The sequence below is a fragment of the Ranitomeya variabilis genome, chromosome 2, assembly GCF_051348905.1.
Source record: "Ranitomeya variabilis isolate aRanVar5 chromosome 2, aRanVar5.hap1, whole genome shotgun sequence".
In the NCBI taxonomy this organism is placed as follows: Eukaryota; Metazoa; Chordata; class Amphibia; order Anura; family Dendrobatidae; genus Ranitomeya; species Ranitomeya variabilis.
This window is the reverse complement of record NC_135233.1, coordinates 856,533,601-856,549,631: the sequence shown is the minus strand read 5'-3', so window position 1 is coordinate 856,549,631 and position 16,031 is coordinate 856,533,601. Positions and strand designations below refer to the sequence as shown.

Below are 16,031 nucleotides of genomic sequence, written 5' to 3'. Positions count from 1 at the left end.
AGGTCATGTTTACATGTAACATAAATGCTGCATGTTTTTCTGCTGATATTTTTGCACAGGTTTTCTGTTTATCTGTACAAGCAAAGTGGATGTAATTTCATGAAAACTGGCATAAAGACGCTGCTGAACTGTGCAGTTTAGGTGCTATTTTTCCTCTAGAGATTTTTATGTGGAGTTTAAAAACCATGTAATAAACTGTTGTATTTTTAAGTGCAAAGCTTTTCTGTAATGTAAAAAACACTTTAGAAACACTGTTTACATCTGTATGAAAAATACATCAAATAAGTGGAAAAAGGAATAAAAAATGCAGCAAAAATGCAATAATCACTGCCCCCTCTGACATCTCATCCCACCCTTAAAGGAGGGGGTTGTGATTATTGCATTTTTGCAGAATTTGTTATGTCTTTTCCCCTAATTTGATGTCTGTATATTCCCTTTTGCTTCATCCCCTGCCCAGGAGATGTGGTATGATCAGATCATGTCCCTGTAGGGTCAGACACAGCCATTACACATTACACAGCAGAGGCACATTTATAAGATTATCTCGGCACAGGAACATTTTATTTAATCACATCCAATTGTGGAAATTATCATTATTCCAAGATCTATTGATTAAAATGTATCTTGTTTGTTGGAAAACCACTTTAATACAAACATATATTATATACTTAATAGAATAGCAAAATGTCTATGACTCTGTGCTAATAAATTTATATATCAAATGCTCAGAGAATGAGTCCTGGAAGTTTAATTCATTAAATATATTTTCCCCTGCTTACAGATTGAAATTCCAGTGGTGGAATTTGATGTATGCAAAGCTGGCTACAAAAGAATTGGCAAAGTACTAACTGAAGATATGATATGTGCAGGTTTTAAAGAAGGTAATTATTATTATTTATTTATTTATATAGCACCATTGATTCCATGGTGCTGTACATGAGAAGGGGTTACTTACAAATTACAGATATCACTTACAGTAAACAAACTAACAATGACAGACTGATATAGAGGGTGAGGACCCTGCCCTTGCGGGCTTACATTCTACAGGATTATGGGGAAGGAGACAGTAGGTTGAGGGTTGCAGGAGCTCAGGTGTTGGTGAGGCGGTAGCTTCGGTAGTGATGAGGAGGCAGCGGGGTCAGTGCAGGCTGTAGGCTTTCCTGAAGATGTGGGTTTTCAGGTTTAGTCCGAAAGATCCGAATGTGGTTGATAGTCGGACGTGTTGGGGCAAAGAATTCCAGAGGATGGCGGATATTCAGGAGAAGTCTTGGAGGCGATTGGATGTGGAGCGAATAAGTGTGGAGGAGAGAAAGAGGTCTTGGGAGGACCGGAGATTACATGAGGGAAGATATCGGGAGATTAGTTCAGAGAGATATGGAGGAGACAGGTTATGGATGGCTTTGTAGATCAGTATTAGTAATTTGAACTGGATACACTGAGGGAACGTGAGCCAGTGAAGAGATTTGCAGAGGGGGGAAGGTGCGATTTGGAGAGTAGACAATTAAGCCCCCCTTTAGTGATGTTGGATAGGGAGGTTATGGGGTTTGGGCATTGGTCTGGTATACAAAGGGGTTGTGGTGGTTGAACAATGAAGACTTGCCTTGTCTGGTTGATCTTATTTTTATAGTGTGTGGCAAAGTCCTCAGCAGAGATGAGGGAGGTTGGAGGGGGCAGTGGGGGGCGGAGAAGGGAGTTAAAGGTTTTGAATAACTGTTTGGGATTGTAGGATAGGGAAGATATGAGGGTTGTGAAGTAGGCCTGTTTAGCAGAGGTCAGAGCAGATTTAAAAGCGAGTGTTGCTTGTTTGAATACAGTGAAGTCACCTTGCGAGTGTGTTTTCTTCCAATGCCGCTCTGCAACCCTGGACACTTGCCGGAGCTTTTTATACGTCGCACTCTGCCATGGAGGAGAGGGGCAACCGTGTCAATAGCTGATGCGAGAGTGGCATTGTAGAAAGCAGCGGCACTGTCTGTGTCGTGACATATATATATATATATATACTAGCTATTGAACCCGTTCTACGCCCGGGTGGCGAGCATTTATATTGGTATATGGTCTCCATCCTGGTATGTGCTGCTCCCATCTTGCTCTCCCATCCTGTCATGTGCTGCTCCATCCTGCGCCCCCATCCTGTCATGTGCTGCTCCACCGTGTCATGTGCTGCTCCATCCTGCATCCCCATCCTGTCATGTGCTGCTCCACCGTGTCATGTGCTGCTCCATCCTGCGCCCCCATCCTGTCATGTGCTGCTCCACCGTGTCATGTGCTGCTCCATCCTGCATCCCCATCCTGTCATGTGCTGCTCCACCGTGTCATGTGCTGCTCCATCCTGCGCCCCATCCTGTCATGTGCTGCTCCACCATGTCATGTGCTGCTCCATCCTGCATCCCCATCCTGTCATGTGCTCCCATCCTGCGCCCCCATCCTATCACGTGCTGCTCCATCCTGCGCCCCCATCATTGCGGGCGGCTGTGCGGAGTGCGGGCGGCTGTGCGGAGTGCGGGCGGCTGTGCTGAGTGCGGGCGGCTGTGCTGAGTGCGGGCGGCTGTGCTGAGTGCGGGCGGCTGTGCTGAGTGCGGGCGGCTGTGCTGAGTGTGGGCGGCTGTGCGTGGCGCTGCTGGGTGCGGGCGGCTGTGGGTGGCTGTGCTGGGTGCGGTGGCTGTGCTGGGTGCAGCGGCTGTGTGTGGCTGTGGGCGGCGGCTGTGGGCGGCTGTGCTGGGTGTGGCGGCTGTGCTGGGTGCGGCGGCTGTGCGTGGCTGTGCTGGGTGCGGCGGCTGTGCTGGGTGCGGCGGCTGTGGGTGGCTGTGCTGGGTGCAGCGGCTGTGCGTGGCTCTAGGCGGCTGTGCGTGGCTGTGGGCGGCTGTGCGTGGCTGTGCTGGGTGCGGCGGTTGTGGACGGCTGTGCTGGGTGCGGTGGCTGTGCTGGGTGCGGCGGCTGTGCGTGGCTGTGCTGGGTGCAGCGGCTGTGCTGGGTGCGGCGGCTGTGCTGGGTGCGGCGGCTGTGCTGGGTGCGGCGGCTGTGCGTGGCTGTAGGCGGCTGTGCGTGGCTGTGCTGGGTGCGGTGGCTGTGCTGAGTGCGGCGGCTGTGCTGAGTGCGGGCGGCTGTATGCGGCGCGGCTGTGCTGGGTGCGGGCGGCTGTGGGTGGCTGTGCTGGGTGCGGCGGCTGTGGACGGCTGTGCTGGGTGCGGTGGCTGTGCTAGGTGCAGCGGCTGTGGGTGGCTGTGCGTGGCTGTGGGCGGCTGTGCTGGGTGCGGTGGCTGTGCGTCGCTGTGCTGGGTGCGGTGGCTGTGGTGGGTGCGGCGGCTGTGCGTGGCTGTGCTGGGTGCGGGCGGCTGTGGGTGGCTGTGCTGGGTGCGGTGGCTGTGGACGGCTGTGCTGGGTCCGGTGGCTGTGCTAGGTGCAGTGGCTGTGCGTGGCTGTGGGTGGCTGTGGGCGGCTGTGCTGGGTGCGGCGGCTGTGCGTCGCTGTGCTGGGTGCGGTGGCTGTGGTGGGTGTGGCGGCTGTGCGTGGCTGTGCTGGGTGCGGCGGCTGTGGACGGCTGTGCTGGGTGCGGTGGCTGTGCTGGGTGCAGCGGCTGTGCGTGGCTGTAGGCGGCTGTGCGTGGCTGTGGGCGGCTGTGCTGGGTGCGGCGGCTGTGCTGGGTGCGGCGGCTGTGCGTGGCTGTAGGCGGCTGTGTGTGGCTGTAGGCGGCTGTGCGTGGCTGTGCTGGGTGCGGCGGCTGTGGACGGCTGTGCTGGGTGCGGTGGCTGTGCTGGGTGCGGCGGCTGTGCGTGGCTGTGCTGGGTGCGGCGGCTGTGCGTGGCTGTGCTGGGTGCGGCGGCTGTGCTGGGTGCGGTGGCTGTACGTGGCTGTAGGCGCCTGTGCGTGGCTGTGGGCGGCTGTGCTGGGTGCAGTGGCTGTGCATGGCTGTAGGCAGCTGTGCTGGGTGCGGCGGCTGTGCGTGGCTGTGCTGGGTGCGGTGGCTGTGGTGGGTGCGGCGGCTGTGGGTGGCTGTGCGTGGCTGTGCTGGGTGCGGCGGCTGTACTGGGTGCGGCGGCTGTGGGCGGCTGTGTGTGGCTGTGGGCGGCTGTGCGTGGCTGTGGGCGGCTGTGCGTGGCTGTGCTGGGTGCGGCGGCTGTGGACAGCTGTGCTGAGTGCGGCGGCTGTGCTGGGTGCGGCGGCTGTGGGCGGCTGTGCTGGGTGCGGCGGCTGTGCTGGGTGCGGCGGCTGTGCGTGGCTGTGGGCGGCTGTGCGTGGCTGTGGGTGGCTGTGCGTGGCTGTGCTGGGTGCGGCGGCTGTGCTGGGTGCGGCGGCTGTGCGTGGCTGTGCTGGGTGCGGCGGCTGTGCTGGGTGCGGTGGCTGTAGGTGCCTGTGCGTGGCTGTGGGCGGCTGTGCTGGGTGCAGTGGCTGTGCGTGGCTGTGCTGGGTGCGGTGGCTGTGGTGGGTGCGTCGGCTGTGAGTGGCTGTGCGTGGCTGTGCTGGGTGCGGCAGCTGTGCTGGGTGCGGCGGCTGTACTGGGTGCGGCGGCTGTGGGCGGCTGTGCATGGCTGTGGGCAGCTGTGCGTGGCTGTGCTGGGTGCGGCGGCTGTGCTCGGTGCGGCGGCTGTGCTGGGTGCGGCGGCTGTGGTGGGTGCGGTGGCTGTGGACGTAAGTGGCGTAAGTAACAAATAGCTGTGGCATGAAGTGCCACAGCCTCATGGCACAGCAATTTGTTACTTGCGGAGGGTGAGTATACTTACCTGTCCCGTTCCACCGACGCCATTCCGGGCCATGAATATCCCCCTGCTCCCGGAATCGGCGCCTGCGCAGTCCGCGCTTTCCGGCGCCATTTTCTTGAAGACACATTGCAGTGTGTCTTCAAGAAAATGGCGCCGGAAAGCGCGGACTGCGCAGGCGCCTTTTCCGGCACCAGGAGGACAGATTTTCTGTGTCCTCCTGGTGCCGGAAAAGGCGCCTGCGCAGTCCGCGCTTTCCGGCGCCATTTTCTTGAAGACACACTGCAATGTGTCTTCAAGAAAATGGCGCCGGAAAGCGCGGACTGCGCAGGCGCCGATTCCGGGAGCAGGGGGATATTCATGGCCCGGAATGGCGTCGGTGGAACGGGACAGGTAAGTATACTCACCCTCCGCCTCCTGGCTCGTCCCTGCTTCTCTGTTGGAGATCGCGGTGTGCGTTCAGCGCTTACGCATACCGCGATCTCCTGGGAGCGTCGCTCTGTGGGGTCCAGACTGCGCCGGCGCTTGCGCTTGCGCAGTCTATAAAGGCTTCGGACAGAGTGACGCTCCCAGCGTTATATTATAGATATATATATATATATATATATATATATATATATATATATATATATATATATATATAGTTTCTAAAATATCACACTATTGCTGGGTATTAAATTCTTATCTTCTAGAAATATAAGTACATGCAGCGGAATCTACAAAATTGTTGTAAACAAATGTATTCTACATATCTATTTGCTTCTGTAGCATGTGCATGGATTTAAGATTCATAGGAAAATCCATGAAAAGTTTTAAGACTGGTACAAATTTTGGTTTTCACAACATTTTCTGCTTCAGTGTTTTTAGATCTTTTAGTCCGATCTTTCTATGGTTACTGAAAGTAGTTGTCCACTAACCATTCCAGCTGTGTCGGCACTGGCTCTCCTGAGGCTTGCATGACATTGTTATGTCATGCGGTCCCTGTGACCAATCAGCTCTTGCTTTCCTCTCCCTGCCTCCCAGAAGAAGTGAGAGCTGCTGCTTTCCTGAAGCAGCCACTGATTGGCAGAAGGGAAAATAAGGGAAACTGTTATGTCATGCAATCCTCAACACCCCTGGAACAGTTCTGGCAACAGAGGCTAGTATAGGTAGTATTATTTTACAAGAGGAAACACAAAGATTGAGAAGGACTTGTCTGAGGGGTGGACAACCCCTTGAAATACAATTATAAGCATTTCATAAGTTGTTACATTTTTATTCACAAATGCATAAAGTTAAAACAAAGACTCAATATTTGTAGGATTGACCTTTAGTTTACAAGACTTTTTCAATTTCCCTTGTTACACTGGATATCAGCTTCTTGGCCGAAGACCACCTTATGGCAAACGACTCTTGTCTAAACAATGCTTGTAGTTTATCACAATTTCTGCATTCTTGTTTCTCAACCCACTTTTTTAGGATTGACCAAAGGTTCTCAATGGGAATGAGGTCTGGGAAGTTTACTGGCGATGATGGATCCAAACTTTCAATGTTATGTTCAATAAGCGACTTAGTTATCACTTTTACCTCATGCTATTGTGCTACACCATCCTGAAAAAAACTTTGTTCATCATCACCAAACTGTTCCTGAATCATGTGGTGAAGTTGCTCTTAGAGGATGTTTAGATACCGTTCTATATTTATGGCAGTCTTCTTAAGCAAAAATGGCACTTGGCTGCAATATTATGTTTTCAGTAAGGGGTTATTCACACAACCACTATGAGTATGTGATCAGTCACATCCAGAAGAAGATGACAGGATAACACTGCAGTTGTCCCATCATCTTCCCGACCAACTCCACATTTTGCTTATATGATAATTTTGCATGTTTTATTGGTCCAGTTCTTGTGCAAGGGACATATTCCATTGGTCAATGCTGAAAAAATGGATCAATGTAAATTATGCTATTGATTATTATTAGCTCCATGTGCAGTCCACTGTGCAAAGGGAGGGAAAAAAATGATCACATGAATCAGCCCCCGGGTTCAAACATGCATATGTTTATGTGGGTACAGCTTTTTTTTTTAACAAATACAAGATTTGATGGATATAAAAGAGAGGCGTTTTAATCCCTATTTTAATGCATTTTATTTATATATGTATCTCAAAGAATTGCATTAAAAACTGCATGTGTGAAGTCAGTGTTTTGATCAATATTTCACATCAATATTTGTAAGCCAATACTAGAAGTTGAATAGAGAGGAAGTGTAATGGGAACCCTTGAACTTCTGTACCTTTGAACTACGCCTGGTTTTGGCTTTTCACCTCTTCCTTTCTGTGAATTTCTGCATTTTGGTGCTTTTGTTTTTAAAATTCCATCTTCCAATAACTGTTACTGTTTTAGATGTCCATGAACATAGCCATGTGAGTTTGACAGAACAAGTTGCAGTTTTAAATGACACCACTCACTTTACTATTTTCAGGGCTGGACTGGCCATCTGGCAATTCTGTCAAATGCCAGAAGGACCTGTCTGGTCATGGGCTGCCTTGTCTGCCATGTTGTTAGCAGAATCGGTGTCCTCAGGACACCTATACAGTTAAGAGTTGTGACAGAGCTCAAAGTCCCTGACTCCGTCACTTACTCCGGCAGGTCACAGGTATCATTAGAAATATTGGTCTTGTAGTAAATCTTGCTTTCTTCCGAGGTAATATTAGTAATATATCCACATCTGGTGCTTGGGCATGGAGACCACATGGGCCTGTGTGATTCCAAATGCCAGGACTGAATTTCAGCCCCAGTCCGTACCTGCATGTGCTGTACTGAAAACAGGAAAAAAAAATCCAAATGTAGTAAAATGATGTAAAAAGAAAAATAAGAAATTACGCCTTTGTTTTTTGGATTTAGTTTTTACAGCATTCATCATGCAGAAAAAAATAAGTAATGATATTATTCTTTAGGTCAGTACCAGCATAGTGATACTAAACATACTAAACAATCATGGCTACTCTTTGCATGTGAGTGGCATGTCGCATGCAACTTGCATTTAACATTTAAGGGCAAATTCACATGACTTGTGAACAAAAATTCCAGTGTTGGAATTTTAGCTACATGCACATTGTGCCGTGGGTTACCATACCCCATTGGTAAAATATTAGATATAATGTTGTAACATAAAATTGCAATTTTCATGTTCATTGGTCATTGTTCTAACTTTCTTGTACATGGCAAAAATGTGTAATATGTACTTATGTGTTATGCTAAAACTATTTACACTTAATTTGCCTTTTAGGAGGAAAAGACGCCTGCTCTGGGGACTCCGGTGGTCCAATGGTCACATTCAACCAACAAACAAACAACTGGTACCTGGCAGGAGTTGTTTCATGGGGAGTGGGTTGTGGGGAAAGTGATAAGTATGGTGTATATTCAAACGTTTACAAGAATGTTGAGTGGATTAAAAATAAAAGCGAACTGAAACAGTAATACAGTAGTAATGGTGACCTCTTGTCTGGTAATAAATCCACTTAGCACATTGTGCTAGAAAATGCAAAAAAAAAAACATGTCAATCATTGGCAGGGCTTTCCAGATGCAAGACTTTGCAAAACTTAGATATGCATTAGTATCTATCCATTACATTAAGCAGTGAAAACGAAAAGAGTGCAATGGGTCCATCTGGAGATATAAGAAAAACCTCCAAGGATAGTCCAATCTCTGTAGAAATATTCATGAGTCACACAGGGAAGACACTAAACCTGTCTCATCTGTAGTGAAAGACATTCTGCCCCATTTTGGGAGGAGGAGTGATTTGAGTAAAAGGATCCTACAGAGAGCAACCAAATGGATCTTTCGACTCGAGTCAGTAAATTCAGTTGACCTCAATGAACATCTGAATTATGGGTGTCTTAACTTGGTGGTGCACAACCTTTTTCAGTTCAAGGACTTCATAATCATACTGCACCAACCCAAAGGCCGCACTAAATGTTAACGGTGTACTTCCTTCTGTGACATTTGTGGCATATACTCTTTGAATAATTTTACAATTGATTTTAATGGAAAAAGCTGTTTTAGTGCAAGCTTTATTTTTTTTACTTATTTTGAACAGTTTGAACTAATAGGAAGCTTATCCAAAGAATATTTGTAGCAATTACTTATGTGGATTTGCAGTAAAATCCACTTCTAAATACTTGTAAAGAACTGTGTGAATAGGCTAAGGTAATTAATGTACATGGCTCCGTACGATAGATTGTGGGCTTTTTGCTTACTGTCTAATGATTCAGAAATGAACTACCACTACTCTTTTGTGTGTGTAGCTGCTCAACTTTACTTAACCTGTCAAATGAGCATTTTTCAATCCCTATGGTTGGAGACTGCACAAAAAGGAATTGTGGGCCACATGTTACCCCTCTGCACCTCTGTCTTAACTGATTGACTCAAAAATGATTTTTTTTCTTACTAAATAACAACAAATATGAACTCACATGATCTAAATTTGGAATTATTTAGAAAACTTGTCAAATCGGACATCAGCCTGAGATTTCCATACTTTTCATGCACAACGTATCTCTTATTGGTCCAGTGTTTCCCTCCACCTCTTTATTTCCACTATTGCAATATGATATGTTGGCATTATCAGAAACTGTCTCTATTAGGAGATGCAGATTTGATTAGATAAAAAGAACAATATGTTTTATATTTCTATTTTGTGTGAAGCCTTAAATCTGAGACATGTGTTACTTATACTTGACATGTAAGATGAAGGCAGTGTGCCCTCATTTTTTCCCTTTTCTTGGTCCAATAAACCAGATATTTATTGATATGTGTCAAATGTCACTTTAATCAAAAGCCTCCTGGGCACAACATTGAATATTAATATCTTAACTGGGCCCAGATTACCACTTGGGTCTGGGGTTGGGACCTATGGCCTGTGGGCCAATTATATATTTCCTCCACCATGAGCAGATTCCAGGTGACTGCAGTGCTTGGGCCACCAGGGCCGTTTTGCTGTCTGTGGTCCCTTTAATTCCTCCCTAAACAGCGATCATGTGCGCGTAGCATTTACTGCAGAATGCTGTGGAGCATGCAACTAAGAATTATGTCCTAACCTTGTCCAGTACTAGGGTCAGAACGTTCTCTGCAAATAAACCTAGAGCACTGCTTTAATGAGTCTTGGCATGCTTTGCATCAGTCTTTCACACTGCTTCTGGCGCAACAATTTAAGCAGTTTTTCTTTGTTTGATGGCTTGTGACTATCCATTATCCTCTTGATTACATTCCAGAGGTTTTCAATGGGGTTCAGGTCTGGAGATTGGGATGCCCTGCCCATGACAGGGTTTTGATGTGGTGGTCTCTTAATTTTTGCCAGAGCTGTATATACTGCTATCTTGATGTCTCAGATGCGATGTATATATAGCAGTCTCAGTGTCCCTCAAGTGATGTATACTGCAGTTTCAATGTCTCTGATGTGATGTATATACAGCAGTCTCAGTGTATCCAATGTGATTTATATACAGCAATCTTGGGTTTATCCCATGTGATGTATTTGCAGCATTCTCAGTGTATTCGATGAGATGTATATAAATCAGGCAGTCTTGACATCTCCTAACTGATGTATATAGCAATCTCAATGCATTTTATGTAATGTATACAGCATACCTCCCACTACTTGAGTTCTATAAATGCTGCATGAGCAGTAATGAATTTACCATTTTGAGCAGATATACAGGGTAATAGACATCTGTGTTCGGAACAATTTACTGATATGAGACACTCTTTACAAAACTTATGATTACAAAGAGTCGACTATGCTCCAGACCAACGCAATCCTGGAAAAGCAGTTGCGAGTTGCAACATCATCAATGTCACGTAACTTCACTATAATGCTAGTCACTTAATGTGAGTCACTTCTCATGTCCAAGCTGTGAGTCAGAATAATCGAGGAGTTCAAGGTCAGAAGCCAGGAGAGTACATCATAACCAGAAGGAAGAGACAAAAGGGTGGTGAGGTAAAAATCCAAGGTCAGAATACCAAGAGGATAACGGATCAGAGCAGAAGGGGTTAAACATACAGATTGTCAGAACGAAGTCCAAGGTCAGGCAGCAAAATATCAAGCATTTAGAACTCAAGGCACAAGGAGCACCAACTTACTAAATAAATGTACATCTGGGAAAGGTCTGGGAGAAACAGCACAGTTAAGTAGCATGGCAATTACTTGGAATAATGAACACTTGGAGACAGCCGATGCCTACCAGTTTCAGAATGGATAGTCGAGCTCTCAATCAACACACTGACAGCTTAGCACTCCCCTTTACCAGATTGGATGGCCGCACTGTCAGCAACTGCATCCCAGACACATTGAGGGGTGGAACCGTGACACTCACACATCTTACCAAAGTTACATGACTAGACTAGAGCTCATGATTATCAAAAAATGTCCAATTAGTATTACAATATGCCACTTCAATACACAATATAATAACCTTTGACAGCTAAAAGAAAATATAATCTCCACCTGTCCTTATGACATGCGCATGTGGGTTGAACACATGCCATTGCACCTAATGGTATCATGCAGTTGTGTATTATGGCTTGTCGTCAGTAGATGCTGTTAGGTGTTGAGTTCCCGCTGCTGCACATGGGGAATCTCAAACCACCTCCGCTGCAGTCCCCCATTCTTCTCCAGTCGCAGTGGAGTCTGCTCAGCGGAGATATAGGTCCCAGCGTCTGGCTAGGGCAGATGCTCTGCGCTTGGTTACTGCTGCTCTTCCAGGCTCAGCCGTTGTAGCCAGTACTGGTCAGCAGTGAGCAGACGTCTCTGGGACTAAGTCCTGCTTTTCCCTTTCTGAGCATGCCCAAGGGAGGACCTCTCATTGGAGGTCAGGAGTCACATGTTCAGGTCCTGTAGCAGCTCCCATCGGTCCTCTAGGAAGGTCCTGAAGTTGCTGCAGCTATTAAAGGTTCGCATGGCCGCATGGCCATGCGCTAGTATCATTTGTGTTTTGTGCTTGTCGCCAGTAATACTCTGCCACTCAGGCTACACGTGGAGAGTGTTCGTTAGCCATGGGAAATTACATAGGCAGGCAGCTAGCATCAGTGGGGGCAATTAGTTGCTTGGCTTAGCATCTGGTTCCTTCATGTGTGCGGTTAGCACAGAAGAGTTCCAGAGCAAGCACAACCTGAGTTAGGGTTTTAGTCCCACTAATTATTTCACGACTCTGTGAAGCAACAAGGTTCGTGCTGATACTGACCGTCTGATGGAACTCGCATCTAATCTGTCATTGTACCACCATATAGGGGCGCCATTTCTCTAGCAGCAGGCTTCTCTCCTGCACGGCGGACCCCGGGCTGCGAACGCACCTATAACAACTCATATATTTACTCGGTGCTCTCCGCCAGCCGCAACAGATGCTACCAGCATTTTGGACCTTCAGGTACCCTTATGAACACTTTACAGTTTTATAGAAAGCTGACGTAGAGTGGTGGCACAATTATCTCCTGCCTATGAAGCTATGTTCCTGTGATGAAGAATATTTGATGACGTTTTGAATGAATAAGTATAGCAAGTATGGGATTTAAAACATAACTTTTAATAACAGTTTAAGACAACTGTTTAGCTGCTCTGAGATGGGTATACCCAGTACAACTCCTATAGCATTAGGGGTGAACAATATACAGATGCTTTTTTTGTGGACTGAGTTGAAGCTTATAATGTGAACATTTTACATAATGTTTGGGATCTTTTTTACTGGCGCTCTACACTGAGCACTTACATCGAGCTTTCCATTTATGTCTCCATATGACGTGATTCAGATGAAACCCCAGAGGGGTACATTTTTCAAAATGGGTTGATTGAGAGGGTTATTCTGCTTTTCTTGCACTTAGGGGCTCTGTAGATGGAGTCTACAAACTATTATAGGAAAATCTGAGATCCAAGAGGCAAATAGTGCTCCGTCCCTCCCTAATTTTGCCGTGGGGCTAAGCCACAAACAGGGTATTTCCATGTTCAGCAGAAATTGTGACAAATTTTGGTGCCATTTTTATGCATTTCCCCTTGTGAACATGTAAAATATGGGGCTAAAACAACATATTTGAGGTAAAAATGTAATTATTCTTCTTCACTGCCCAATAGTATAAATTTCCATTGGGCACGTGTGGTGTCAACATACTCACTGTGCCCCTAGATGAAATTATTGAGAGGTGTAGTTTGTAAAATGATGTCACTTATGGGGATATTTCTGCTCTTATGGTACCTCAGGATCTATGCCAATGTGACATGGCACCCTCAAACCATTCCAGCAAAATCTGAACTCCAATATGGTGCTTCTTTCCTTCTGAGTTTTGCATTTTGCCTCAAAAGTAGTTTTTGTCCATCTATGGGGTATCAGTCTACTCAAGAGAAGTTGCACAACAAATTGCTTGGTGCAATTTCTCCAGTTATCTTTGTGAAAATAAAAAAAATTAGGGCTAAAAGAATATTTTTGTGGGAAAAATGTGTTTTTTTTATTTTTACAGCTCAACGTTATAAAAATCTGTGAAGCACCTGGGGCTTCAAGGTGCTTACCACACATCTAGATACATTCCTTAAGTGGTTTAGTTTCCAAAATAAGGTCACTTGTGGGGGGTTTCCACTGTTTAGGCACATCAGGGGCTCTCCAAATGTGACACAGCATCCGCTAAAGATTCCAGACAATTTTGTGTTCAAAAAGTCAAATGGTGCTCCTTCCCTTCCAAGCTCTGCCATGCACCTAAACAGTTGTTTTCCCCACATATGGGGTATCGGCATACTCAGGAGAAATTGCACAACAATTTTTGCAGTCTATTTTCTCCTGTTACCTTTGTGAAAATAAAAAATTGGGGCTGAAAGGACATTTGTGTGGGGAAAAATTAGATTTTTTTTATTTTCATGGCTCTAAGTCATAAACTTCTGTAAAACACCTGCAGGTACAAAGTGCTCACCACACATACCGATATGTTCCTTTATGGGTCAAGTTTTCAAAGTGGTGTTATTAGTGGGGAGTTTGCATTGTTTGAACACATCAGGGGAATAGTGTCTGCTCTCAATTCCATCCAATTTTGTGTTCAATAAGTCAAGCGATGCTCTTTCCCTTCCGAGCCATGCCATGCACCAAAACAGTACTTTTTCACCACATATGGGGTATGAGCATGCTCAGGATAAATTGCACCACATATTTTTGGGTCCATTTTCTCCAGTTATCCTTGTGAAAATAATAAAATATGGGTCTAAAGTAAAACTTTTGTGGAAAAAAAAGATAAATCTTCATTTTTTTTATTTCCACATTTCTTCAGTTCCTGTGAAGCACCTGAAGAGGTAATAAACCTCTTGAATGTGGTTTTGAGCACCTTGAGGGGTGCAGTGTGTAGAATGGTGTCACTTTTGTGTATTTTCTGTCGCATAGGCCCCTCAAAAAGACTTCAAATGTGATTTGGTCCCAAAAAAATGGTTTCTTTAATTTTGTTGGAAAAATGAGAAATTGCTTGTCAACTCTTAACCCTTCTTACTAAATTGGTTTTAAAAAAAAATCTTACTTAATAACTATTGTGCATGACATAAGGGCATGAAAATTAAAAGTTGAACATTTAAAAATTTTCAAACTTTTCAAGATGTACAATAACAAATTATGTTGTGGTATCGTGTTAGCCAGAAAAATTGATGTGAAAATAGATTAATAAGAAAAAAGCACAACATTTAAGGGATAGTACAGTAGGACATTTGTTCATGAGGTGGGAGGTGTGATGCCTCCAAAATAATAATAATAATAATAATAATAATAATAATAATAATCTTTATTTTTATATAGCGCTAACATATTCCGCAGCGCTTTACAGTTTGCACAGATCATCATCGCTGTCCCCGTTGGGGCTCACAATCTAAATTCCCTATCAGTATGTCTTTGGAATGTGGGAGGAAACCGGAGTGCCCGGAGGAAACCCACGCAAACACGGAGAGAACATACAAACTCTTTGCAGATGTTGTCCAAGGTGGGATTAGAACCCAGGACTGCAAGGCTGTTGTGCTAACCACTACGCCACCGTGCTGCCCAAAATGACGCATGCGGAGGCATCCACATACAGCGCACATCCCCACGCACCCAATGCCAAAGACAGGCACGCAGTGCACCGCAGGATGCAAGGAAGCGTAGGCGTAGTTTCAGGGAGGAAGTACACTGCCATCCACAGCACTCCCATACGCAAGTGTGAAACCAGGCTTAGACTTTTATCTTTGGGGTCATCTGAAGGCAATTGTCTCTGCTGTGAAGATACGAAATGTGCAGCATCTGAAACAACGGATACTGGAAGCCTGTGCCAGCATTTCTTCTGCGGTGTTGCTATCAGTCTGTCAAGAGTGAGAGAAGAGGGTCGTATTGACAATCCAACACAATGGGCAGCACTTTATGACCACATAAAATGTGTTCAAACTTGTAAATAACTCATGAAAGAATAGTAACGTTAAAACTAAGCACACCATTGTTTTTCTTGTAAAATTATCAATAAGTTTGATGTGTCACATGACCCTCTTCCCTTTGGAAAAAATAAAGTTGGATCCAAAATGGCCGCCATGGTCACTACCCATCTTGAAAAGTTTTCCCCCTCCCACATACTAATGTGCCACAAACAGGAAGCGGATAACACCAACCATTCCCATTTTATTTAAGTGTATCCATATAAATTGCTTATCCTGTACATTATGAAAAAAAAAAAAAAAAGCCAAGATGCCAGAGCTGCCCATGGTCAGCACGCAATACATAGAAATTAATAAGTACATATGCACTTTGACTGTACTTTAAACTGAGACATCTAGCAAACAACCGATCAACTCTCAGAGCTACCCTGCCACATCCCCGCATCCAGACAGGGGCAGTCCTGCTCCACGCCTTCCATATACACTGTGCCATCATGGCCTCCTAAATGTACCAAAAGCAAGACTGTATTAAAAGCCAAGGAAATCAAATTAGGCATTTTGTTACAAATGGAGAGGTGTCCGTGGAGGTGGAGTGCACTTCAGATAATTAAGTACACCTCTCCATTTGTAACAAGATGCCTGATTTGATTTCCTTGGCTTATCTTTAGTTGGCATCACACCTCCCACCTCATGAATAAATGTCCTACTGTACTATCCCTTAAATGTTGTGCTTTTTTCTTATTAACCTATTTGTAATCTTGCCTGAAGAAGGAGCCGCTCTGCTCTGACAGCTTGCAAACATATTATTTTTTGGTTAGCCAATAAAGGTAACACTCCGAGAATACTTTTGACATCATTGGGCAGAAAAGTATTCACATCAAACTTTTCAACAAATTTCAGATTTTTTTTTTACAAATAAACACAAGACATATCAAACAAATG

General features: G+C 45.6%; 1 protein-coding gene across 1 annotated transcript in view; it reads left to right on the top strand.

Annotated features, from left to right (window-relative positions):
- The window catches only part of MASP1 (MBL associated serine protease 1), a 258,790-nt gene extending 249,306 nt beyond the window's left edge, over positions 1-9,484 (top strand). The window contains exons 15-16 of the mRNA XM_077290264.1: positions 782-881; positions 7,964-9,484. Of these exons, the coding sequence (XP_077146379.1) occupies positions 782-881; positions 7,964-8,154 (291 nt within the window). The 3' untranslated portion in view covers positions 8,155-9,484. The remainder of the gene's footprint in view (positions 1-781; positions 882-7,963) is intronic.
- The last annotated feature ends 6,547 nt before the right edge of the window (positions 9,485-16,031 follow it).